Raw genomic sequence first — 27,808 nt, 5'->3', positions numbered from 1 at the left:
GCTCAGAAAGAATTTAGTTTAAAGGCTGAAAATAATGTTCTCAGCAATGATGAAAGGTAGATAAGAGTTATTATATTTTCCGTTGAAAAAGTCTGCCTTTGTAATTCTTTGGCTGAAAATTTTATATTATTTTCTTAGTTCTATTTTCAATCCATAAGAAATACATTGAAAAACAATGGGCAATCGCTTACCGTGTTTCCCCAAAAATAAGACCCCCTCTTACATTTTTTTGAACCCTGAAATAAGCTTTTGGCCTTATTGCCATGTGCTCAAAAGCCTGATTGGGCTTATTATCAGGGGATGTCTTATTTTGGGGAAAATAGGATCAGTTTGGAAGAAGAAAGAATATATTTTGTTTTATCTGTTTTTAATGATATATGTCAGATGGTTCTGCACTAACTGCACACAAGATTTAAAATATGGATAGTGTGCTTTAATTGTATTCAAATTTTGGTATTAATATATATAATGGCAAAAAGTAATGAAAATTTTGAATTCTGCAAAAGTACAAATCAGTGAGAATAAGTATTTGCTGGGTGGGAATTCTTGGTTTAAGTCCAACATCTCTTGAAATTACCAGTATAGGGAAGAGTGAATAAACAAAACATAACAGATTTATTTTGAGAAGGTGGTAAAATTACATTTTCTATTACCAATACCTTAAGTCTGATTCAGGGCAGAAAAGTAAAATATGAATTGAATAAAGAAGTATACAATTTGGACAATTAAATGAACAAAAAATTCAGACTTTCATGACATTTCTGCTGTCTCTGCCGATCTCTTCCAGCTGATTAAAAGTGGAGCAATTTGTATTAGACTTCAGAAAGGCTTTGTAAGCTCTTACATCACTTTTGTAGCAGTTCTGTCCTATACACTAATAAGATTTCGTCTTCACAGGATATACTGAACCATAAATTAACCTAGCATATTTTAGCCTGGCATATTATGTGAGCCTTGAAATCTGGTGCAGCAATGGCTAGGTGTATCATGAAAATGTAATCTTTGATATTTTGATGAGTGAATCTCAGTTGATTCAGTAAGTATTAGTAAAGTACAAAGTTACTATTTTTTGTCCTGGAATTATAATTGTGATCTGATTGGAATGACAATCTCTACCTGCATCAGCCTGAATTGTTCTGTTCTTTTAATATTGTTTTGGCATCCCAGCTGTTGATTATTATTTTTTTTTTGAAATATTTTTATTACAATTTTCTTTTAGACAACTCTAATACATAATCAACAGTCTGTGTCAATTTCATATACTTCAGATCAACATTCCATACAATATATACATTTATATACATTCAGTATCTAATCTCAATAGCCTTATGTATATTTCCAATTTTTATTTCTATTATCTATCCAGATGTACCATTTTTCCCAAATCGCATAAAATTCCGAATCATCTTTTTCTTTTAATTCTAGAGTCAGTTTACCCATTTTGGCACATTCATATATCTTCTGAATGATCAATCCCTCTGGTGGTGTATTGTGTTCCTTCCAGTATTGCGCGAACACAATTCTTGCCACTGTTAATATATGTAGAATCAAATATCTTATCTTTCTATCAAATTTTGTTTTAAGTATTCCCAGGAGAAATGTTTCCGGGTTTAATTCTATTTTGACATTTTATTAGCTCTTGTATCCATCCTTGTATCTTAGTCCAGAACTTTTCCGCTTCAAGACATAGCCACCAAGCATGAAAAAAAAGTACCTTGACGATGGTTACATTTCCAACATTTTGGGCTTAGATTCAAATACATTTTAGCCAGCCTTGCTGGGGCTAAGTGCCAGCAGTAGAGCATTTTGTACTGATTTTCCTTGTCAGCAGCAGATTTTGTTATAGTGTAATTTTTGTTCCAAATTCTTTCCCAATTGTCTAAATCTATATCATGCCCTATGTTTTTAGCCCATGCAATCATTGGTTCTTTCACCACCTCCTCTATTCTATCAAATTCTAATAGATAATTGTATATTTTGGATATTAACTTTCCTTCAGGGCCTATCAACAATTTTATCTAATTGTTTTGGTTCCGTGTCAATTCCGTATTCTTCCATGTCTTTCTTGTATCTTGATTGCAGTTGTAAATATGGCCACCAATCGATAGAGATTCCCTGTTAGCTGTTGATTTTTTCTAAGATTAGTTTAATGCACCTTGAATGAGATCGCTGTACTTGCAGGTGGTTTAATTATCCTGTTTTCATCAAAACATATGTGGCAATACTAGTATTTTATGAAAAAATAAAATACATTTAATACATTTCATATTCTGGAATACATTTTTCATCTGCATAAAATGCAGACTTTTTAACAGATGTGTTGGCTTTGGGATACTGTGTTGCGTTCTCAATTATTTGTGAGAACTCATTCCATTCTTACATGATGTTTTAGTTGGTTCGTAAATTGATCAGCTGGGCCTTAAAAATGCCATAGTTATATACATACGAAGGTGCTTTACATCACATAGAAGCAAAATTGTTGCATTTTCACCCCATATGTGGAAATGGTCAGGAGCATTAAAATATTCACACACACCTTTGATTAATTCACTATGTGTAAAAAAAAAAACCTCTCTTAGATAGCCGTAGTAAATACCCATTTGTATAGCTTTTCTCTAAAATGTTTATAATGGACATTTACTGTACTTCTAATGCTTAAAGAAAATGTTGGAAACAATTACTGTAATAGTGGGCTTTATCTTTTGTGTGTGCAAAGCACTTTGCTTGGTACTATTCTTTTTTTGAACAGATCTTGTTGCCTTAAGAGATCCTGTTCTATCCATTCTTGAACATAATAACATCTTGAGATGGTGGCTTCCAGGGATGACACACTATTTGTAAAATTGGGCCATTGGAATCTGATGAGATAGTCACTTGTGTACCAGCCTTCTTGTTATGCAGCAGCTTCCCTGTCTGAACTGCTGGACTCTGGCAGGCTTCTTAGTGGTATTCTTCAGGCTTATGGGGAACTTCACCCTGCCTTTGCTTTGCCTGGAGTTGAGGGTAGTTCGGGAGTTCATGGCAACCATAGACCTGTCTGAGATTGTTGACAGACTGACTCACAAAAAGATCATACATTAGGCCTGGTTTTTGTCTCCATGCAATCGTGATGGGATTTGGACTTGGGAGATATTGTCATTAGTCTTTGTCACAGACGGCTCAAAATCTGGTGTTTTCTGTGGCTCACCCCCATCAATCATGGTATGTTTTTGGACTTTGAGGAGGTTGGGAGCAAGAGGCATGGTGTCTAGTGTTTCTCTTCCTCCATATCCAGTTTCCTTTGTTGTTGAGAAGGCAAGTAGAGATTCAGCCCTAGGCTTTTGTTTTGCAGGCTGCCACAAGCTTCAGCTTTTTTCTTGATTCCATTTAACATACATGTATAATCACTGAGTGAGGTCATCTGTTGGCATTTTTCAAAGTTTTTTCAAACGTTTTTTCAAGAGTTTTGCTTTTTGAAAAACTTTCGATGAATATGATAGACCCCTTCAAACTGAACACACACATAATTTCAGAATGACTGTACTGCATAGGAATCTTGAGAAATGTAAATTAACTATAATGTATTTAATCACAATGTTTGCGACACACTACATTCAGCAGGGCTAAGTGTTTTGCTACCAATTGGAGGTTTATGTCGCATAGTACCATATACTTTAAAAGCCTGTGATGAATGCAAGACCAGTGTTTTCTTTCTAATTCATATCCTGCTTTTCACAATTATTTTTTTCAATCACCCTTAGAATAATTCCTGATATTTTACTTAAAAGTACTATGTTTTATTTCACAATATACTTCTGTGTTAATGAATTTGTGAATACGAAACAACTTAAATATAAGCCCTTCTAATGGACTAAAATCTTATAGCACCTCATTCTAAATAGATTTTTGCCCACCTAAAATATCACAAAATTTGAATCAATAAATATGGCAGGAGTGCACCAATTTCCTTCCATCAAATTTAAGTTAACTTGAAGCAGATTCAGAGTGGCATGTTGGCATGCTTTTTCCAAGGATTGGATTGTTGTTTGCTTGCCAGCACTTCCAAATCACGGCAAATGCGAAGTCGGGTTGTTGAAGGTTGAATGATGTCATCTATAAATCCTGTTAACACATTTCAGAATAGTTTATTTCAGTTGCGGTTTTAAGTATATATGTCTACAGACTTTTGATCTTAATCTACAGGGATCAATCCTTCATAATTATGGACTAATAAATATAAAGAATATCTTTATAACTGGGGGAGAAAAAAGGTTATTCCTCGATTATTTGATACTGAGTGTCATAAGAAAATGGTTTGATGTGCCTGGAATTTTAATTTTTAATTTTTTTTTTAAATTTTAATTAACTAATATGCAGGCATAGGACTTATCATTTCCTCCCTAAAAATATAACTGGATAATTACTTCCTGTAACTGGAAGAGAGATTGTTTAAACTATTCACTTTCTTTTCTCTCCATATCTGAAAGAGCAACATTGAAAACAGGTTTTTCTTTATAAATACATACAACTTTTTCAAACCTCTAGGAGGTTTGAAATCCCAATTCAATTTGGGCTGTATCATCTGTTTTACTGACAGATCAGTTTAAGCAGACTCTGGAGTCAGTAACCATTATACCTTATAAGTGCATAATTGTTATGGTACTTATGATCTATGAACACATTACTAAATCAAATTTCTGAATATCCTCTAGTCATGGACTTTAGGAAAGTCTGTATGAAAGTCCATATGCTGACTAATTTATACATCCAATATTGAAGCAGCATATAAACCAGAGTATTAATTAACACTGTTCTCCCTACAACAGCTCTTGAAGGAAGGTGTAAAAATTGCTCGTGGGCTAAGATTATGCCTCTGGGGAGGAGGTTCTGTTGAATACATAGCCCATGGCTATGTATGTATTTTAATTTTGGCTGTTCACCGCCCTGAGTCCCTTTGGGAGAAGGGCAGTATACAAATTAAATTAATAAATAAATAAAATAAATAAATAAATGGCTGGTCATATTATATTTTTTTGAAAGCATAAGGTTCTACCTTACAACTCCTTACTTAACAACTACCAAGGCAATATTGACTGACTATATTTAGCTGCTATTATCAGACCAGTATGATCTGTCTCTATTCGCTCTGATTGCATTACCAAACTCTAATTTGTTTCATATAATGTTAACTTGTTGAATTCTGGTCTGTGTCTACAATAAAGCAAGTAAGCATTAATTAAGAGTTCCAATTAATTAGGCAGTATCAGGGGTTCATTTGGCACATTCTAGAAAAATGTCTGAATTCAGTGAACATTTGGAGATGTCCAGTATTCTCCAGTCAGAACTAAAAAGCAATATCAGCATTATTTCTGCATAATAAGGCTGCCAAGGCAGACATAGCTAGAGTTCAGCAAAAGCACAATGGATGTTATAGATGCCCAACATCCTGTGACACATGGAATAACTAATATAGGTCAGTCCCAGAAGGAAATATTGCTGGTAGTTAAGTTCCCTAGGATTTCTGCATCCAGATGTAATATTGAAAGGATTATTATTAAGAAAGGAGAAGCCATTACAAGCCTTCAATAGAGGATTGTCAAATGATAAATGTTAAGCTAAGAAAAGGTAGTTGAAAAGCAACCATTATAAGAACTAGGTCTTGTTCGCTAAAGAAAAAGATGGTTAATAAATTTGAAATAAATTTCAAATTTTCAGTAAAATTCTTAAAGACACATACCTCGGATTGCAGCGGGAAATGGATTTGCAAACTTTTCTACGTATTCTGCTTCTGCATGTGCCCCCTTTCCTCTAAAAATGATCTGGACAGCTCCCTAAGAAAACAGACAATAATATAAAATTGCTAAAATTCAGCTTCTTGAAATCTTCAGCAGGAACAATTCCCACATGCAAAGTAGATAAGTTGTCTAAGTGGGAAAGGGAAGAAAGACAATTTGCTGTAAGGCTGCAGGGAAACATATCTACCTTAGCGCCCATTACTGCTACCTCTGCCGTTGGCCAAGCATAATTTGCATCTCCTCGTAGATGCTTTGAACTCATGACATCATAGGCCCCACCATAAGCCTAGAACAAGAAATAGGGTAACAGTCACAAACTGCCATGATTCAACCCTTATGTTTTATGGCAGGTACAAATAAATAATGAACACATACATAAATAATATGAGACTATTTTCACTAATACCTATTCAAATATTATTAATTTCTCTCATTTACCCCAATTTTCTGAAATGCATTCATCTTCCATTCCTCTATTCACAAATATCATTATACAAGGTACCCAATACATTTGACATAAAGTATGAAGCAAGGAAGCACTATACAGAACAATACTCAGGACAGTGGCTGCATTAGTAATTAAGTCAATAGTGAAATATTTAATAGGCTTAAGATGATATAAAGATCCTGTTGCATGAAACCCTTGAATTATAACTAGGAAGCAGAAGTTTTGTATCCCAGTGCACTGTTTGACACAATAGAACCTTGAAATAGAAAGGCCACAAGGAACATTTTTTCTAATGTAGATATTTTTGAGATAGGTTAAGTGTTTTTATAACAGCAGAATATACTAGTTTCTGTACATGACAGATAGGAATAAGTAAATGCTGGTTTTACAGTTAAATATTTTGGTAGTCTTATTTTGTCAATCTTCTATTCCTTGCAGCATATATCCCAGAGCCAGCTTTTTATTTGTTCTTATTTTTACCATTGTAGCATCAGGATTTAAATGAATGTTTTCAACAACTATCAGACACTTCTCAGTTTATTCACCTCTGATCTCTCTCTTCCTACCACAATAGCCTTTTGTAAGAACTTTTCTGTCATACTTCCAGAAATTATTTATTCATTCGTAAGTTCTTATTCACCATACAGGCCTAGTGTACTGTCTTGGAGATGGACCATGATGTCATGTGAAGGAACTGAAGTACTGTAGATTTCAGAACGTGCAGTGAGGGGTGACTATTCCAGATCCTGCCTAAGAGGTCACCTCTAGAATGTTCTAATAAAACTCTACTGGGCACAACAATAATATATGCAAGTAGACAGATAACCAAAGAACCACCTGCCGTGGTTATGTTAACCTCTGTAACACCCAGCCTTATAGTGAGTTGAGCAGTCAAATATATAAATAACCTACCTTCCTCGTGATAACAGTGATTTTTGGTACAGTTGCTTCTGCAAAAGCAAAAAGCAACTTTGCACCATGACGTATAATTCCCCCATATTCCTGAGCAGTCCCTAAAAACAACAGGAATTGAAGTCACAGCTATTATTAAAGTTACTATAACATAAATGGAATGCATAATTGCATTTCCATACTTTTACATAAGATTAACAGATCTACACTGAAAAGGAAGTTTTTTGGGCAGCTCTTTTAATATAGGATTCAACAGTGACATGTTCAATAAATATTGTTATTAAAATTCTGGGATGGGCGACCTGCTGCCCTCCTGAATTATTTTTTGCAGAATATAGTAAAGTATCCTACCAGAAATTCTTAAGAGTTGCTGGTTACAATATAGATTAGGATTCTGGTGAAGAATTGGATGAGAGACACAAAAATAAAAGCAATTAGCAAGGCTTTATTAAATAATTCTGGATATTTACATAGGAGAATTCCTTCCTGTACACTGTACACTGGTGAGGAAGAGAACTCTCCCATCCAGAATTATTTTAAGAGCTTTCTTAATTGTTTTTATTCTGGTCTTTCTTGCCCATTCCCTCTCCAGTATTCAAACTTCCAGCCAGGACAGTCAGCAACATTTGACCTTAGCTATGGGCATGTCTTTGTTCCACTCACCTTAGTCCTCTACATCCACTGGGGCCTTTTCCTCTACCAAAATTGATTAAATAAAGGCCCTCCCCATAACAAAAATATCTATTTCCACTGCCTCATAAAAAGGCAGTCCAGTCTCTTCTTCTGCCTTAGCAAAAACATGTCAATAATAAAATGAAAAGTTATATGCAGGTGTTCATTCTTTACTAGTTTATAAAATTAGAACAGAATTCTGCATATAAGGCCTTCATAGAAATATAGTATACAGATAAATCTTTGACATATAATAAATATTAAATTAATTATTTCTTTATGAAATAATGAAAAAAAGCAGTTCAGAAGAATAAAGAGGCAAATCCTTTTGTATTACGAACGTAGAAAATTTCACATTGCTCCAGCAAAGAATCAATATGTTGCTTATAAATTTTAAAATATGTGTTTATCTCCGCAATTACAAGAGAAGGTAAATCTATTTCTTAAATATAAGACTTTCAATTAAATCAATTAGATAACAAGGGAGATGCAGAACAATTTACCTGGTAAAAATCCAGGCACATCTACAAATGTGATTATAGGAATGTTGAAAGCATCACAGAAGCGAACAAAACGGGCTCCTTTCACAGAAGAATTTATGTCCAAGCAGCCTAATTTTCAAAAAAGAAGGGAAATATTGTAAAATATCATTTCAGAGTATTTTAAAAATGCCATATGTCAGTGATCATGGCACAAAATTGTCTGCTTGTTTACAAAAATGCTTAAGCAATGAATTTGCTGAGTAGCATACACACTTTTTACAATAACTATTTGAATAAACAAACTTCTACACACAGCCTGTTAAATTTTAGGTGTATAACATGTAAACAAATATCCTCTATTTCAGTACCAAACACTAAGTAGTATTGATCTTTGAACCACTAATCAGCGGTGGCGCAATGGTTAGAATGCAGTACTGCAAGCTGCTACTGCTGACTGCCGGCAATTTGATAGTTCAAATCTCACCAGGCTCAAGGTTGACTCAGCCTTCCATTCTTCCGAGGTTGGTAAAATAAGGACCCAGGTTGTTGGGGGTAATATGCTGAATCTGTAAACCACTTAGAGGGCTGTAAAGCACTGTGAAGCGGTATATGTACTGTGCTATTTTTATCTAGGAATTTTAATTATACATTCATTTATTCAAATTTGTTATAGCTGCCCAACTTCAATGGACTCAGTATTATTAATGCTAAATATCAATATTTCCTGCTATCAGATATTTAGTTAGCTTTCTGGTTCTAGTTCAGCTTTGTAAGTTTATTCATGTTTTTGTTGGCAGTTTTAGCCATTACTATGTATTCAGATGAAATGACTGAAATGTTGACCCTAATATAATTCATTTCCAAATAATTAGGTTTATCAATGTCTGGGTTCTGAACACACATTCTTTGCTACCAAAGTTAAACCAATAAAATATATTGGTCAGAAGAAGCCGCTAGCTATTACTATTCATAGTGTATGAATAAAATAATTTGTTAGGAAACTCAAATACTCTAAACATTTGTGCCAAAGTGTCAGTATTTTTCTGCTTCAATTATTAATATATTGGTAGTCCTCATTTAGCATCTGCCTTTTTAGCAATTTTCACAGTTATGACAGTAATGAAAAAGTAACTAGGCTATTAGGTTGCATTTACAATCTTCACAAGCAAAGGAAGCTGGAGTAAGGTCGTAAGCACAGTTGCTATTTTACTAAATCACTGAGTTGCTGGTCTCAACTATAGTCACTAAATCAGGACTACCTATAATTCAATATTACATTAATATAAATATCAAATATCAAGAGTATTTAGAAAAGATCATTAAATGAAGATATAAAGCAATTTCTGTATGCTAAACAATCATATGGAAAATATTGAACCAACCATGAGCTATGCCAAAAAAAACTTGGGTGATGATTATTTTAAGGGTAATTCATGTTAGAAGAAATTCAAGACAGTTAAAACACAACTAATGAAAATCTGATGGAAGTTAACATTATCAATTTTTTTAAAAAAAGAACTGGTTAAATAAAATCCCATCTTGACTCCTTGCCTATAGAAAGAAAGAATAGGGACTGAGCACAACTCCCAACATATTTTGGGAACAATTTCCCATCCAGCTTGCAGAAATTGGAAGTTTTCTAATTTCATTTCTTAGAAACAGAGCTGCCAGAATCATACCTGAAGCTACTTTAGGCTGGTTACCAACTATCCCAACAGTTCTTCCATTCATTCTAGCAAATCCAACAATCAGGTTTCTGGCATAGGAAGGCATAATTTCAAAGAATTCCCTCTCATCAACAACCTGCATAAATTAGATTCAAATAATTCAGCAAAATAATGAAATGTGCTTTTCTTGATATCAGAATAAAAAAAAAACCAAGATTTTAAAAATATTTTTCAATATTCTGTTCTCAGTGTTCCTCTATACATTACTACAAGCAAACATTTATAAAGATCCTTAAATTTTTGGCAGCTATTACTTTGATAATGATTTCAAAATGTATTTAATCATCTCTATTTTAAAATATTTCTAGCAATTTAAAATTCCTGTAATTTTTCAAACACTGAAAAACAGCAGTGTGTTGAAATTACCTTGTTCCTCCATACTAATAGAGTTGTATTTTGATAAATATGATAGATGATTAAGTGTTATCAAAGCTCTTAGCACCCGCTAATTTGTCTTCAACTACCAGTAGTCTTTTAGATTTTCCACTATCACTATGATTGAGTTCATTCACCTTACTGCTGGTGATCCTTTTTTCCTTTTCTTTCCACCTTCCCCAGTATTATAGACTTCTCAAGAGAGCTAAGTCTTCACATAATGTGTCCAAAATGCAATAATTTGATCCTTGTGACTTGCAACCTTGAGAATTCTGGACTGATTTTTCTAGGATCCATTTGTTTGCTTTCTTGACCATTCCATGATATTCTCAGGAGTCTTCTCCAACACCAAATTTCATGAATTTTTGAGGGACTATTCAAAGAATAAAAGTGAGCTTTAGCAAATCTGAATAGGAAGCAGAGGAAAAAATGGAATTGTGGAATTGTTAAATTTAAATTTTGTGGCGATCATTATGCTTCCATTTTTTACACCGAGTAATGCTTCAAATATATAGTGAAATTACTCAGCTAGAAATATGTCATCTATAGCCCACATTTCTTGGATCAAAAAACCCCCTATAATGCTACTATATTCCAAAATGGACACAATTAAATTCTTCATTTTACAGCCAGAATTATTGCAAGAAAGAATGGACCCTGAATTATTATCTTAGAAGATGATACCTAGAACCCCAACTAGGTCTTCAGGCCGTGGGATGTCAGAGAACTGGAGACATTCATATATGGCTCCATTGTAGTAGATATTTACACTATCTGTGCAGTTTGTATATTTCAGATTTTAAAAGTTTTTTAATGATGATTTTTAAAATATTTTATAATGATTTATATATTTATTGGTTTTTACATGTGATAAATAAACTAATAATCTGGTAAAACCTTTGGGATCTCCAATTATGGCAGGTAATGCTATATCAGGAATTTCCTTTGCAGTGACAGATCTGAAAGACGCACGAGCTTACAAATGGAACTGTCTCAATTATTGTAGAGTTTGATGCCCTTTGAATTTGGAAAGTAGCCCAATGTATTTATATAGGAACATCCAAAATTGAAGAATAAGGCACAGTACAGGTGGGCCCAACAAGATTTAAGACATTCCGTAACATGGATTATTCCATTCAACTCATCTCATGGGAAAAGATGACACAAAGTTTTAGGTGATACAAAGTCAAAGTGGTTCAGTTGTGCCAACAACTGCTAGCAAAGTTCCCATAAGTCTATATAGCTTTTGTAAAATAACTTGTTCCTCACACTTGGGCAGAGATTCAAAGACATTGATAAATACAGTTTCATTGGTATCAAACTTGCCATTCTACCTATCAGTAGATATAAGAGCCTAGATCAGTCAAGGACACAGAGAAAGCAGTTTTTAGAAACAGGCTTATTATTTGGATGTTTATGCAGTCCAGAAATAACAATTAAACAAAGGGGAATAATTTCAAAGAGGACAAATTATGAGATACAATTGACTGACTGAAAGTCAACAGGATCCACTTATTGCCAGGCAAGCTTGGAAGCCACTCTATGCTGTGTCAGGCAGTGTTTTGTCTTGTAAATTTCTCTCCAATCAGCATTAAAGGATGATTCCTAGTTTAATTGTTCTAAGAGAGAAACAAAAAGTTCTCCCATCCCTTTCTCAATAACCATGCCTCAAGCATGTTCTCTTCAGTTACATAAAAATGTTTTAATTTAAAAAAAAATGTTGAAGAAAGATCAACACACAGCCCTAGATTCCACCCCTCAAAAGGGTATGTTCATTTTAGTACGATATCATTTAAATATCATGGAAATATCATGGAAATCTTCATATGCACTTTAATATAGCCTTTGCTATATATTATACATGCAGTAAAATAAAGACAGAAGCATATTTTATTTATATCACACAGTATCAGCTATAATTTATACTACCAAATCATTTGAAAATGCCAAAAAAAAAAAGAAAGGCCATATCCCTTTTCCACACTACTGCCACATGATGCATAAATCTTACCGCATGTACAATATCCAACATGTCATAAGCTTTGGTTGATTCCATTGGGACAATTGCATCCAACTCATGTACCAAGCGGTTACTTTAAAGAAATGGAATGAAAAAACATTTACAATATACTATGAGAAAAAAGTATTCCTGTAATTCATAAGTATAATCAAGGATAATTTCAATAAATTTAATCATTGATTTGTACTATTGAGAGGATTAAGTTAACTATTCATCTATCATTCCACAAAACTGAATGTGGAATATTAAATTAGTACATACTCATCCTCCCAATATTACTGAGAATCTGGATATTTATATTTCCAACCATTATCTAACAATTAATAACTCTCCAACAAAATCAACTAAAAAAACAACTATCAACAAAAGCCTAGAATTAAGAAAAAATAAAGTAGTTAGGCACATCATATCAGCAACAATGTGATAAACACACTGTTCTATTGCTGTAAAAATAAGAATTTGAATTTTTACTTTTTAGCTTTATGGCCATCATCCCTTTGGAACAGTTCCTACAATATCTGGCAGTTATTCATCCCACCACTTAAGATAATGGGGCTGCCTAAAAATGTCATTCTCAAAATGAATAAAGAAACAACACTTCTCTGAGTGTCAGAATATTTTTACATGCAAAATGTACTTACTTACCTAGGGTCATGGCATTCTCTGACAGGAGCTGACTCCTTGTTACTAAGTGGTAGGAAATTAAAAAATTCCCTAAGATTGAGCAAAGCATCTATGTCATTTTCAAAAGCACAATGTGCAACCCCTGTAACAAAGAAAAAGAACAAAATTCAAATTAAAAAAAAACCAATTACAATACTATTTTAAAAATACCTGCAATGACCAAAGAGCAATGTGCAACCAAAATGAATCTAAAACATGAAACACGATTTCTTTTGACAAATTTTGAAAGCAAACCAGTGTCAACTTCCCATCGCCCGGTGCGTTCTCACAGAGAGGGCCTACTCAGGGTGCCGTCGGCTAGACAATGTTGGCTGGCGACCCCCAGGGGTAGAGCTTTCTCTGTGAGCGCCCCCACCCTTTGGAATCAACTTCCCTTGGGGCTCCGGTTGGCCCCTGACCTTCACACCTTCCGCCATGAATTGAAAACCTGGCTATTTATGTCCCCCAGCCTGGACTGATGGGGTAGTATATTTTAAAATTTTTAAAACTTTTCATATTTTTGTGTATATTTGTTGATTTTAACAGCTGCTTGGTCGATTGTTGTTATGAACCGCCCTGAGTCCTTGGAGATAGGGTGGCATACAAATTTTATAAATAAATAAATAAATAAATAAATAAATAAATAAATAACTTCAAAGATTCTTCAACCGCTTCAAAAATGTTTGAATAAGTTTTCTAGAATTCCAACCAAATGACTTTTGTCAGAACCTAGAAGGCACGGGTTGGATGTTGTAGCATGAATTACATGATAAATGAATATTATTATTGTCTAATAAAAGGATACCTTCAGGAATATTCTAAATGCTTCAAATGGATTCTCCAACACAGAGAAAAAACTTTCCTATGCTTTGAATTCTCCTTTTTTAACTACTCTCTATTCATAAAGAACAAAAAATGAAAAGAAACTTTAATATTTATCATTATTGAAGAACAGGAATCCTCTCCCTCATGGAAAATGGGAAACTTGAAAATTACTTTTTAACTAGTAAAGGATGCCATTCAATAGTATAAGATAAATAGCTAAAAAATTACGAATGCAGACATGGTACAGAGAAAAAAGTGGACTTCCCTTCCATATAAGGCAGCAATTCATGAATACATAATCAAAGCAAAATTCATACAGTGGCCCAAATAAAAAAAAAATAAGCAAACATTCTGAAGAATCTTCACTTAATCTTAGTTTATCCTGAATAAATTTATTTTTCCAAAACTCATGAATTTATAATGTCATAACACCACAGAATTAGTAATGGTAAATAAATTAGCCAATTCTGACCTGATACTGCAGTATGTGTCTTCGCACCCCCAAGTTGTTCCTGAGTTACATCTTCATTGGTAACTGATTTGACTACATCAGGACCAGTTATAAATAGATAGGATGTATCCTAGAAAAAACAAATGGAAAAGAATGAGGTGCAAAATCCAATATTCCAAGTATCTACAAAAAAGGAAAACTTAATGGAAAAAATAATGTGTATTCAAATAACACGTAAGTTTACATTATCTCTAATTTTTAACAAAAAGTTCTCAAAATATTTGAAAACTACAAAAAAGTATAAAATAAATTTTAGATAAGATTTTAGGTAAGTTCTGAATTTGAACATCCTTCCTATAATTTCTGATCAATGGCAATTTATAGTTCTGAGCAAATGCGTCATAGCACTAAAAAGAAAGATTACAGTAAGAATACAGTATGTGAAGCTGAATGCCTTACAGTTGCAGCCTAAAATATTTTGTTTATGCTGGGTACTTAGAGGCGCTAGTGAGAACTGATAGCTTTTGAACAAAATTAGGCCCATTCAGTCTGCAGCCTCATCTTTTTTCTGTTCTGCTGCCCTAGGAAACGACCCAGGGAACACTGGTATCCTTTTCATGCCACACAATATAGGTGGGTAATCTGTGCCCTACCTCTGTGCTACTGATTTTTGTTTCCCTTCATTTTATAAATAATAGTTTTGGTGTAAGTGAATGTACATTTCATACAGTTAAATAAATGAAATAAGAATATTTCTGCAGCAAGAATCCTGGCCCCAACTATTTGTAGGTCATGGAGCACTGGACTACATCATTCTGCACACTGCAACCCATAGCCAGTAAAAAATCATTAAGTATGGCTTCCAATTCTCCTACTATTTTTACTTTATAAGCAACTCAAGGTGGCAATCATACTCCTTCCTTCTTCTATTTTCCTTTAACAACCCTGGAAACAGAGAAGAAAGATTATGTGGTTTAGGCTGAGAGTAAATGACTCAAGTCACCCACCCGACTTTCATGTTTAAGATAGGACTAAAACTCAGTCTCCTGTTTCTAGTTTTCCTTGATTTTAAAACGTAAAAAGCCAAGCTTGTTTCATTTTATAGTTCTCCTATTCATTCATATTCAGCATGATTTGCCTAGAAGTCTCCATCAGCCAACTTGAACAGCAGAATCCTGATTATATCTCTTAAGAATCAAGCTTCAATATGTTTACTGAAGCTCACAGCTTAATATGTTTTAGAATACAGCTAATGGCAATTAACACTGCATCCTTACCTTAACCATAAATGTGAAATCTGTTAAAGCAGGAGAGTAGACAGCACCTCCTGCACAAGGACCCATTATAAGAGAAATCTGTGGCACTACTCCAGAACATAAAACATTTCTCTGTAAAAGAAATTGTCTTTTATATCTTTATGTTACACAGCTTCCAACTATCTTTTATATTTGCCAACCATCTTTCTGAAATTCATATTGCAGAAAATCATATTATTAGATTTTAACAATATTACAATAAACAAGTAGAGATAAAAGAGTGAGTGTATAGGAAGATGAATTCTATAGAAAGAAAATAAACCAGATCTATTTGGACTTTTGATTCAATCGCTAAGCATGATCATAATTTCTCATACCCTATTTTAAGAATCCACACTTATGAGCCAGTTTGTGTCGTTGCCACTCAACAAGCTTCTACATATCCTGACTGCTTCATGCATAATAGATGCTACATCTGACAGCTGCTATAGACAGATGCAAATGAAAAGCCTTGTAGCTCTTCTGCCCCTTTGCCTCCTGATAGTTTTTCCAGTAAGGAAAAGAATGCATCTGTCACTGATATTTGATTCAGTCATTCATTCATACTTTTTTCTTTTTTCTGGCCTGGCTTATACGTGAATGATGATGGTTGTAGCCATTTCCTTCTTGCTGGGCACTTAATTATAAGGAGAAGAATACAAATAAAAGGAAACAGTGAAAACGCATTAAGTATCAATCCATATTCACCAAATATTGACCAAAGAACTAAAACAAAAAAAATTGTTTATAAATATTGTACATCGGACAGAATACAACAAAGGGGAAATTAGAAATTAAATGTTTTCCTGTTTTTATAGTTTTTCTTCATTCTACTTTTTTTTTTCTATTCTTAGTAAAACAGTGAAAAATAACAAAATAACAAGAGTTTTACTTTGGCACTCAACCCAGAGATTCAAAAATCCTTTTTCTTGTTGTAAAAATAATTTAATGTACCCTGCATTATGGTTAATTTTCCATCAACAATATATTGAGCACTATATAATTTCAATCATTTCTTTGTCCACCTGATATTGTATTTCTATCTTATTTTTTCCTTTTCTTGTTTTCTTTTTGTCTTTTAAAAATGATAAAGAAAAAATAAATGTAAATATATTCTCACATATAAATAAAATATTGATGAAGGGGGAGGGATTTTTTAACAGTATTATCAAAAACAACTGAGTGAGATAATATCACCAAGAATATTTTATAACTTTCTCTAAACTAGATGAATGCTTAAGTAACGTACTTATTTCAGGAGACCTCTTTTGTCACTTCTAACAATGCCACTTGAAACTTTGTAACACAAAGATAGGCAACTTGATGCCTGCAGATGTTTTGAACCACCATAAGTGCCAAGTGCTACAGGCAACAGTAAATTATTATGGGAGTTGTAGCACAAAACATTTGGAAGACATTAAGCTGCTTACCTCTCCCTAATAGTAAATCACGAAGAGAAAGAAGATTTTCATCTTGTCCCTGGATCATGACATCAACCCCTCCTTTTTGCATAAAACCTGAAAACAGCAGGAAAGGAAAGACTGAATCAATGATGTTTCCTTTAAGTGCCTTTTTTCCAAATATTTAAAGTGGTTACTAAACTATAAGATGAAAATACTATACATATAATCATTTGTTGGGTCATCACGTATTTAACCGAAAGATTTCTCACTAGAAAAATGTCAGCATAACCAGCCAAGGATTCCACTCCTTCTTGAATACGGGCCCCTCCTGAATCATTCAGCCCAATAACAGGAGCACCAACCATAACAGCCTGATCCATAATCTGGGAAAGCAAGCACATGAGTGGTATATCACTACAGACAATGTAGATAAATCATCCACATAGCTTATCGAATTAGACAGTCAATCTTTGTGTAAAATAACCTTTTGTTTATAATGAGAATCTAAGTTGAGTCTCTCTTTCTTATTAACTACTGGTTTGTCCATCTTTCATGAACACCTGGTAACATGAGTTATTACTTTATATCCCAGCTCTAGGAAAGCAAGGCAATACACACAGAACTCTATCTCAGATTATCCTCACAGCAGTCCTGTAAAATAGGCTGCACTGAGACATAGTGACTTGCCTTCCTCAAAGTCATTTGGTGAATTTCATGGTTGAACAAGAACTTGTCCAACTTCTACATTACTAACCTGTGCTACTGCATCTATGTTGCCAAGAATATTATGTGGATATATTCAAGCTTGAGTCAAAAGAGATTCATAATTTTTTAAATATTCAGTTAGCTTTTGACATGTAATACATATATTTCTACATATCTGAATACTTACTAGGCATTGGGAGTTCTATAATGTAAGCAATCAAGACAGTTATAATTAATATGTATTAACTAATATTAGAAATAAACATATATCTATGATTCATTATTACAGGATTTTTTTTCCTTCAATCTTACTCTCTGCAGAGTTTATAAGAAAAAATAATTTTGACATCATAGTTTAATCTAGTACATCTGCATTGAGCACTTTCCATTCCACTTATCTTAAGCAATGAGGAAAGCAGCAAACCTCACCACAACAAAAACTACAAAAAATGTGTTTTGACAGTAATTTTATCAAATTTAAGCGCTTATTTTACCAGGGATGGGACAGAAAAAAGGGTTATATATATTGAATTAATTCAATAGTGATATTTTTACTTTGCGTTTTAATGTCATGCTTTGCTAAACTATTAATAAGCACTACATAGTATAGTAAAATAAAAGATCACAGGATCACAACCATACATAAATTAAAATGATTTTTTCAAACCTTTAAAAAAAACCAAAAGGTCTTTGATTCGTCTCTCCCACCCAACAAAAGAGCTACTCAGCACACATCCCATAAGTGGAACACCCACAGTTTTAACAGCTGAATTACTGTAATCTGCGAAGGATGACCAAAAATATTTATATAATGATGTTAGAATGCTTATATATTTAAACTATATAGCAACTGACTGAAATCTTTGACAGACCACCTGCACTGCCTATAAACTTACCTTGCAGATCTTTTGAGCATGTGCGCCAGATAAACTTCCCCCAAACACAGTAAAGTCCTAAAAAATTAAGATCAAAATAAAATGTTTTAAAATACAAATATCAAAATAGCCTATATGTAAATATGTTTAGACGGAAGAGACATGCTAATTCCATTAGACAGAGCTAGATCAAACCCTAAATAGCTGAATTTGTAAGATTATTTCTTTTTATAGCATTCTGCATAAAATGTGGGAGTAAAAGCAGTACATTTGGTGCAAAAGCAATACTTTACTGGTCAAAATGGAGAAATCACAAAAACAACACTTCAATATATTCATAATTCATAAATCAAACAATAATACCTGACTGAAGACATAAGTCAGTCTGCCATTTATTCTACCCTGGCCAGTAACCACACTGTCCCCAGGATACTGCAAAACAAAACGAAGTATAATTCATAAACTGACATAACTTATGTAAACCAAAGTAAGCAACTATATAATGTACAGTATATACTATACCTTGATGCTTTAACAGTTCTATTTTATTATGAACCCAGCAAATTATGGAATGAGTAAAACAGAATGTTTAGTGGTGGGAAAAATTATTCTTCTAAATATCTCTCATTAAATCTATCAAATATCTAGAGAATTATTTCAAATGCATAGAGAAAGGAGATAGCTCCATTTGCAAAGAGATCAGAATCAGGGCACTAAATCAACCATTGTTTCCCACTCACAAAGAGTCCTGGAATTTAAACAAACAAACAAACAAAATATTCAATACCTTGTTTTTCTCAGACTCCATTCCAAAATCTGAACATCTGTGTTCCACAAACATGTCATATTCTACAAAACTGTCAGGGTCCAATAACAATAGCACACGTTCTCTGGCTGTCAACTTTCCCTAAAAAACAAGAAAAATCATTAAACAGCCTTGTTCTTAACATAACAGCATATTTATATAAATGTTTTCCAGATTGAAAACTCAAAAGCTAAGCATAGTATCTGTGTTTTCTTATATGCTGGTTTCAGTTAAAGTGCACAAGGGATCGCAAAGAATTTGTATGTGCTGAATATGGATAAAACTATAATAATTACAACACTCAATGTCAAAGGTTTGGGGGCAGTAGTGAAAAGGAGAAGAATCGAACAATTGTTAAACAAGGAAAGATCTGACATCATTTTCTTGCAGGAAACTCACCAGGATAAGGAGGGAGTAAATGAAGTGCGTCTGAAGTGGTCGCTCCATTATGAAAAGTCACTGGGGACTTAAAAAAAAAAATGGGGTGGCCATATTGATTTCTAAAAGAACTGGATTTATTATGGAGAGTATAAAAAAAGATGGGCAGGGTAGATTTATTATGATTAAAGGTCAAATTGAAAGTACAAAATATACGTTGGTTAATGTTTATGCCCCAAATGCGGGACATAGAGAATTTTTTTTAGAATTGTTTAAAGTAATAAAAGAATTTAAAGAAGGACATGTTATTTTAGGTGGAGATTTTAATATGGTTATGAATAATAGATTGGACAGGACCAATCCCACAAGTGCTGAAAGGAGGAATAATATCACCATTTTAAATAAATTAATAAAAGAAAAAGATTATGTGGATGGGTGGCATTTTCTTAAAGGTGGGGAACCCGGTTTCACATATTATTCCCCAACCTATAAATCCTATTCTAGAATTGATTATGTTTTTGTTTCTAGGGATATGGCAACTAAGCTGACTAGAATGGAAGTGGGAGTAATTAAAGTAACAGATCATGCAGTGGTTAGTTTAGACTTTATGGTAAAAAAAGACTATAGAGAAGTGGTTAGATGGAAGGTGACTACAAGGATTCTTAAAAATGAGAAAGTGGTTGAGAAAATGCAAAAGGAGATATCAGAATTGTGAAAAATTAATGAAAAAGGAGAAATAGCAACGAGAATGGTGTGGGACACCATGAAGGCGGTGACACGGGGAATATGTATTAGGGAAGCCTGTAGTGTTAAAAGGCAAGAAACTGCATTACGGGAAAAATTAGAGGAACAGATTAAGAAATTGGAAAAAGAGTACTGGCATACAAGAAATAAACAGAAATTAATAGAATTACAAGCTAAAAAAAAAGAATTAGAGAATAAAAATTTAGAGGAAGTTCAGAATAATTTAATATATATGAAAAGAGAATTTTTTGAAAATAGCAATAAAAATTCTAAGATGCTTGCCAGGCTCACACAAAAGGAGAAAGCTAAAAATTGAATAGGTATAGTGAAAGATAAATTGGGGAATTATTGTAGTACAATGAAAGGAAAGTTAAAAATATTCCAGGAATTTTATCAAGAGTTGTACAAGGGTAAGGAGGTTAAGAAGGATAGAATGGAAGCTTATATTGGGAAATATATAAAAAGGGCTGTGGAAACGGAGCATAAAGAATTAATGGAAAGGAGTATATCGCAAAGGGAAAATGCAGAAGTAATTGAAAGTTTAAAGGTGGGTAAATCACCTGGGGTAGACGGATTAGGAACAGAATTCTATAAAACATTTAAAACATTATTAGTACCGAAATTATTAAAGCTGTATAATGCAATATTAGAAGGGGAAAAGATTCCAGAATCATAGGAGCAGTCGTTAATAATATTAATACTTAAACCAGATAAGGATCCGACGCTCCCTGACTCGTACAGACCAATATCATTAATAAATCAAGATGCAAAAAATTTTTCAACTATTTTAGCAAGAAGAATGAATAATTTTATAGGTAATTATATAAGGGAAGATCAATGTGGATTTGTAATGGGCCGTCAAATGCATAATTTGGTTGGAAGAGTGTTAAATGTAATTCACGAGATCAAAAATCTAAAGCTTAAAGCGGGGATATTAGCGTTAGATATCTTTAAGGCCTTCGATTGTGTGAGTTGGCAAGCATTAAAGATGGTAATAGACAGAATGGGATTTGGAAATAAATTTAAAGGTGTAATAGATCAATTATACTCTCGGAATTCTGCCTTAGTGGTAGTGAATGATGGAGTTACAGACAAGATACAATTCGCCAGAGGAACGAGGCAAGGGTGCCCATTCTCACCTGTCCTATTTGTATTGGTTATGGAACTATTGGCCAATGCATTAAGAGATGATGGGGAGATAGAAGGGATAGGTAAAATAAAACTAAATATGTTTCTGATGATACATTGTTAACAGTTAAGAATATAGTGGATAAGATGGAAAGAATTGGATGGCATCTAAAAGAATTTGAAGAAATAATTGGATTAAGAATAAATTGGTCAAAATCTGAGTTGATGCTGTTTAATTACACTAAAAGGGAAGAGAAGGATTGGGAAGGGAAGCAAAGCGAAATGAGAATTAAAGATCATATTAAATACCTGGGAGTTAGAATTACAAAAAATTTGGAGAAGTTAGAAAAGGAAAATCTAGGCAGCTTAAAGAAGGAGATTTTGGAAAGTTTGAATAAATATAAAAGGTTGAATTTATCATGGTTTGGAAGAACTGCCTTAGTAAAAATGAAGATTTAAGCAAAGATCAATTTTGCTTTTAGGATGCTACCAATAAAAATATCAGAATTAGAGTTAAAGAGTTGGCAGAATATACTGAACAACTATTGTAATGGGAATAAGAAAGCGAGGATAAATAAAAATAAGTGGTATCTAAGCCAAAAAAAAGGGGGTTTAGGACTCTCAAATATTAAATTATATTATGTTGCTAACAGGCTTAGACATGTTATAGAGGCAATTTTAGGAATAGGGGAATTGGAATGGTTGGAAGATAAATCTAAAATTAAAACCAAATTAGAATGGAAGTTGGAAAATATATTTTTTATGGAAGGTGGAAAGAAATGGGCTGAGAACATAAGCAACCCTCTCCTGAAGTTTCATTGGGAAATTTGGAGTAAATATAAAGGGAGGTTGCTTCTGAAGAACTCTCCATTATCACTGGTAGTAATTTTGGAAAAGTTCCCAGGGAATTTGAAGAATAAAGACAATGAAATTCTAAAAGAGAAAAATAAAATGAAATTAAGGGAATGGTTAGGAAGAATGAGGATACGTGGGGAATTGGAAGAGGTTCTAGGAGGAAAACGGTTGTCTTGGTTATATTATAGCCAAGTGGAACAATGGACTAAAAATTGGATAAGAGAAAATGGAGAGTGTAGAGAGTTAACGAGGTTTGAGGAATTAATTGAAAAAAATCAAACTGTAAAGGAAGAAAATAAAGGGATAAAAGGCTTAATGAGCGGAATCATAAAATATTGTTGGAGGAAGAGGAGAGGGGAAATTTAGGAAAGATGATATGGGAAACCGATTTGAAGATACAAATAGGGCAACAGAGTTGGGACAAAATTTGGCAACAAAGAGTGTTGAGAAATATGTCAGTAAGAATAAAAGAGAATTACTACAAAATGGTATGGAGGTGGTACTTAACTCCGGTTAGATTAAGCAATATGAATCAGCACTATTCAGATAACTGTTGGAGAGGTTGTGGGGAAAAAGGAACGTATTTACATATGTGGTGGGATTGTAAATTTGTGCAAAAATTGTGGAAGATGGTGTTTAAGGAGATAGAAGAAATTGTAGGAATAAAGGTAGAAGAGGCACCAAAGGTAGCATTACTTTCACTATTGGAAGATATAAAATGTAAAAAAGAGACTAAAGAATTGATAATAAATTTGTTGACCGCAGCAAGGTTAATGATTTCTAGGAACTGGAAGACACAAGGGGTTTATAGTTTAGAAGAATGGTACAAGGAAGTATGGGATATTGCCATAAATGAGAAATTGACTTGCAATATTAAAGTAAGGAGGGGCATAATGAAGGTAAACGAATTCAATGGAATCTGGAAACAGTTCCTAATATATGTGTTTTCTGGAGGAAGAGGGATACCACCACCAGAAGAAGCCTTAAGATTCTGGAAGCAGGAATGATCCCGAGGGGTGGGGGAGCACTCGTTGATTGTTTGTATTCTGTATTGCTATATATTATATATTATGATTCATGTATGTTATGTATGTTAATTTTTTTTTATATGTTAATAATAAAAAAATATGGGAAAAAAAAAACAAATATGCACTCAATAGCGACCCTCAATTTAAAGTCTCATTCAATTTGTTCTGTAAAAAACATGATAGTTACTTTTCTCACATGATACAATAGAATGGTTAAGTACAAAAAGCCAGCCAAAATAAGAAATCTCACTAATTTTAAGAGCTGTAAAGCACTATGAAGCAGTATATTAAGTACTATTGCTATTGCTATATCACATAATGCATTATGTGGCAGACTAAATCTAAGGAATACAGAAAGAATGTGTGCAAAGTATTTTAATCTGTTCTTATGCTGATCCATTCATGACATACTAGACACATGGCAAATCATTGGCTGCCCTCCACATTGGTTAATATCCAGTCAGACAACTCATATAGTTTCTTTAAATATACTGGAAGAAAACAGATGGTACAGTCAAAATTGAAATTAATGCAAAGACTACATCTTCACATCTTCCCATCCTCTTGCAAGCTCCATATTACAGTGGATGGTGGCACCTAACCAACTCTGACTGATCTTGAAAATCCAAATAGGGTTGGATTGGGATGGCAATCCATCAAGAAATCCCAGAGTTATAGGCCTGACTTAAAAGGTTTAAAGAAGCATCCCAGAAGGTGGAATGCAAAGCCAGTTGCTATTGCCAAGATATAACATTTAGGTGTCTATGTAGTCTGTTAAAGTTAAAAGTAATTCAAAGAAAAATTGACTTAATCTTTCTGAACAATTTAAAAAAAAAGATCTAGCACAGTAAAGGTGTTGTACCAGGAACAGCAATTATTGGCAACATCCTAGACTCCTTTGCCATATCTTGAAGATAGTGACTTCCTTTTTTTTCCTTTTCTCAGGTAAGAACATTTTTTTAAAAAACCAATATTTTAAAGGACATTTTTTAAAATCAATATTTGGAAACACTGGAAACACTGGATAGAGTGCTAATTTGCACAACCAAGTTGCCCCATTCATTTCTCAAAACCAGAAATGCATTGTGTCATTCTCTAATCATCCCAAATCCACGAAAAAAGCAATTTCCATCTGTCTTTTCCTGGTACACACAGTTTGTACCTCTCCAAGATTGCTGTGCATTTCATACATTGCACTTCATTTTGCTGTAGGCAAGCACTTCCATTCTAACAGGCTATTGTATGCTACAGCAGGAATGACTCCTCCCCTCCAATCACTGGTCAGTGCCTTTCACTGCAATTTTTCACAGGCTGCTGTGCCCTTCTGAAGAGACCTTGACTAGTAACGTGATTTCTTTTTCTTTATGTAATAGGTGGAGTGTTTAAAGTGAACCTTTCAAGTTTTTTCCCACTTACTTCTCTTCTTCATCTTTGCTCCCAGTTGTTTTTTGTTATTTTCATTCCCACCGGCTAATTATTAGTTTGGTAGAAAAAGAATCAAAGTCTGTCAGAATTTAGGGCCAGATTTATTTATTACATGTTCACTGATGGAACAGTGAAATCAAGTTTTTTTTTTTATTTTGACCAGGTGAAATTAACACAAATTTTGCTTGTTTTCTTTCTAGCTAATGACAACAGTAAAATTATTGGAGGTTCTTTTGTTTGTTTGTTTACCTATCAATGGATGCATCAGACAGAAAAATGTGAACCCACAATAAAAAGGGCCTGTACAAAATGTCAATGAGTACCACATCTCCTCAAAGAACCTCCCACACAAAGAAAAGCAATTGGTGTGTGTTCTTCCAGCACAGATGACAAAAGTAAAGAAGCAGGACATCTATTGATCTGGGGACATAGTAAGAATAACCCAGATAGAAAGTTACAATGTTATTATGATCAAAGAAGAGGAAGAAGTTAACATTTGGACAGGCATTTTTCTTTAGCCAGCTTCATTTGCAATAAGTTTAGGCCGGTATGGAAAATCCTACAGCTTCTGTCCTTTTGCATCCCTCACAGGAGAAAGAGAGAAGAAAAGAGATGACAAATTAAGTACTTGCGCACTAAGAGTAGTAAACACACTTTGCCTTACTCAGGTACTTCTCATTCACGTTCAAAAAAGAGGAGAACACCAGGAGTTGAGGAAACAGGAAGGCCCAAAAGGTGTTTATGTAGGTAGGGGCAAATCATAGTTTAGTGTTACATACATCCATTCTATCTCAAGGAATGATCTGCCAGACACATCTGATCACAAAAGCCAGTCTGTGACCAGCACCTGTTAGTCAGAAAGTTTTTTTCTTCAATCAACAAGATTTTGTTTGGCTAAAATGATTAAATAATCTTATGTGTCTTGCATGAAAAACTGTTAAAAGTCAATAATGTTAGTAGCCATTACAATATGTAACTAATTAAATTTAATTTTTATTGCACTTCCAACAATATATACCTCCTGTTCCAAAATAAACTAGAAGCATAATACAGGGTGTTCAGAAGATTCTCTCTAGCCTTACCAAGCAAGCTATCGGTTGTCTGTGTTGCATTAATTCTGAGAAAGGAAAGATGAAGTCTGATGGATAACTGAAGCTCTATTCGGTTAAGATTACAAACACCTCAATAACTGCTAGATTTAGAGATTGGAATTTTGTAAACACAGCATGAGAAAGGTGGAAGGTGGCCTCTTTAGACCTCTTCCTGACCTTCCCACACTAGCTCCACAAACTGGTAACTGCAGCGAAGGAATAGACGGGGGCGATCTGCTTTCTGGCATCTGCAGTTTTCATTAAATAGAAAGAAACGAGAGAGAAGACCCTGACACCGCGGTGGAGAAGTCCGCGGCTGCGGCGATCGAAGCCGTCGGATTCTTTTCTACCTCGGCTGGATGGCAGGAGGAATTGCGGCGGGGTCGGTGGGTGGGAGGGACGACTATGGATCATGACTTTTCAATGATCCCCCAAGTGGCATCCTCTGAGCCCTGGCCAGACATTGCCTCGGAAATCACTGACACGGCACGCCAAGGAGCAGCCAGCTGCCACTGGCCACGCAAGGGCTTCGCTCGCCTGCAGCGAAGGGGAAAGGAGGCGCTCGCTCACCCGCTTGTGCTGCGCGTCTATGCGAGCTTGGCCGCCTCCGAGCAACGCAGCGCGACGCTTCTCTTCGATACGCTCGGGCACGGTGACGGGACGGGTCCGGGGGCCGCTGCTGCTAAACGAGCGGCAACCTCTCAGCAGAACTCTCGAGAGAAGGAAGCCAGGAACCGCCCGCAAAGCAGCCATGATTGAGCGGACTGGGAAGACGCATGCGCTCTTTCACTCCAGACGACGGCCGCCTCCTCGACCCCGCCTCGCTCCCTTTACTCACAGTGAGGCCGGCAATTGGTTTGCTTCGCGCCCTTCGGGCTCTGAATTTGGAAATTAGCTAGAAAAAATGACGGATTAACACCTCAGAAGATCCTAGTTTTTCCAACGAGTGGGCTTATTCTCATATTCTTCCCAACCTGACCTCTTCCAGATGTATCGGGCTTCCCCACCCTCCAACTGCCCTGAGGCTGTGGCGGAGTTTTGTGCATTGCTGCCGAGCATTGCTGCCGTCTCTGTGATTGTGATTAGCAATTGACAATTGGCAGGGCAACCGTAATTGCACGCTCGGAAGGACCGTTTGTCTGCAGAAAGGACGGCCTGATTCATTTTGAATCCACATTGTTGTGTTGGGAGAAATATTGTGTATTGTAAAAAAAAAAGCTACTGAGACACACCGTATTGGTAGAAGTACAGCAGTTCCTAGTCCAGGATTGCTCTCAGGACAGGACTGGCAGTATAACAGAAGGAAGAAGAAATAATTAAGATGTTCACGTTTTCTTGAAAACGGCCGTGTTTTCACTCATCCTGACATACAGCTTATTTATTGAACGGATGACAGTTTCTGGGTTTGCATAACATATAAAGCAATCAGGGTCGGGCTTGTGTGAAGCAAATCACAGTGATGGGAAGATGTGAACATGACGTCACAGTGTGTACTTTGCCCATGTGTACTCGAGCTCTGATATCTGAATATAAGTACTTAAATTGCAGGATTTGTGTTGTGATCGCTTTGTGTTCCCATCCTATTGTGCCCTAATGGCTTTGGACCACAGTCTTGGAAGGAAAGCTGTGTTTTGTTTTCTTGCTATATTTTCCAACCCATAATTTAAGGTCATCTTCAGAGAACATGCAGTTAGTGGCTATTTGGAATCAGGCTTTTTCATGGGTGA

General features: G+C 34.7%; 1 protein-coding gene across 1 annotated transcript; it reads right to left on the bottom strand.

The window, feature by feature from the left end:
- Positions 1-596: 596 nt before the first annotated feature.
- Positions 597-26,849, bottom strand: PCCB (propionyl-CoA carboxylase subunit beta). The gene is made up of 15 exons (XM_070945294.1): positions 26,652-26,849; positions 19,415-19,534; positions 18,991-19,059; positions 18,649-18,705; positions 17,317-17,430; positions 15,627-15,737; positions 14,371-14,479; positions 13,056-13,176; positions 12,402-12,483; positions 9,968-10,091; positions 8,310-8,417; positions 7,135-7,235; positions 5,962-6,060; positions 5,717-5,810; positions 597-4,101 (listed from the first exon to the last, which is right to left on the bottom strand). Exons 1-15 carry the CDS (start codon positions 26,832-26,834, stop codon positions 3,980-3,982), a joined length of 1,614 nt encoding a protein of 537 aa, XP_070801395.1. The 5' UTR covers positions 26,835-26,849; the 3' UTR covers positions 597-3,979.
- Between the last annotated feature and the right edge of the window lie 959 nt (positions 26,850-27,808).

Source organism: Pituophis catenifer, unplaced genomic scaffold (genome assembly GCF_029215685.1).
Source record: "Pituophis catenifer annectens isolate HBS135680 unplaced genomic scaffold, rPitCat1.0.hap2 SCAF_6, whole genome shotgun sequence".
In the NCBI taxonomy this organism is placed as follows: domain Eukaryota; kingdom Metazoa; phylum Chordata; class Lepidosauria; order Squamata; family Colubridae; genus Pituophis; species Pituophis catenifer.
The sequence above is the reverse complement of the archived record's forward strand: the minus strand, read 5'-3'. Positions and strand labels throughout refer to the sequence as shown.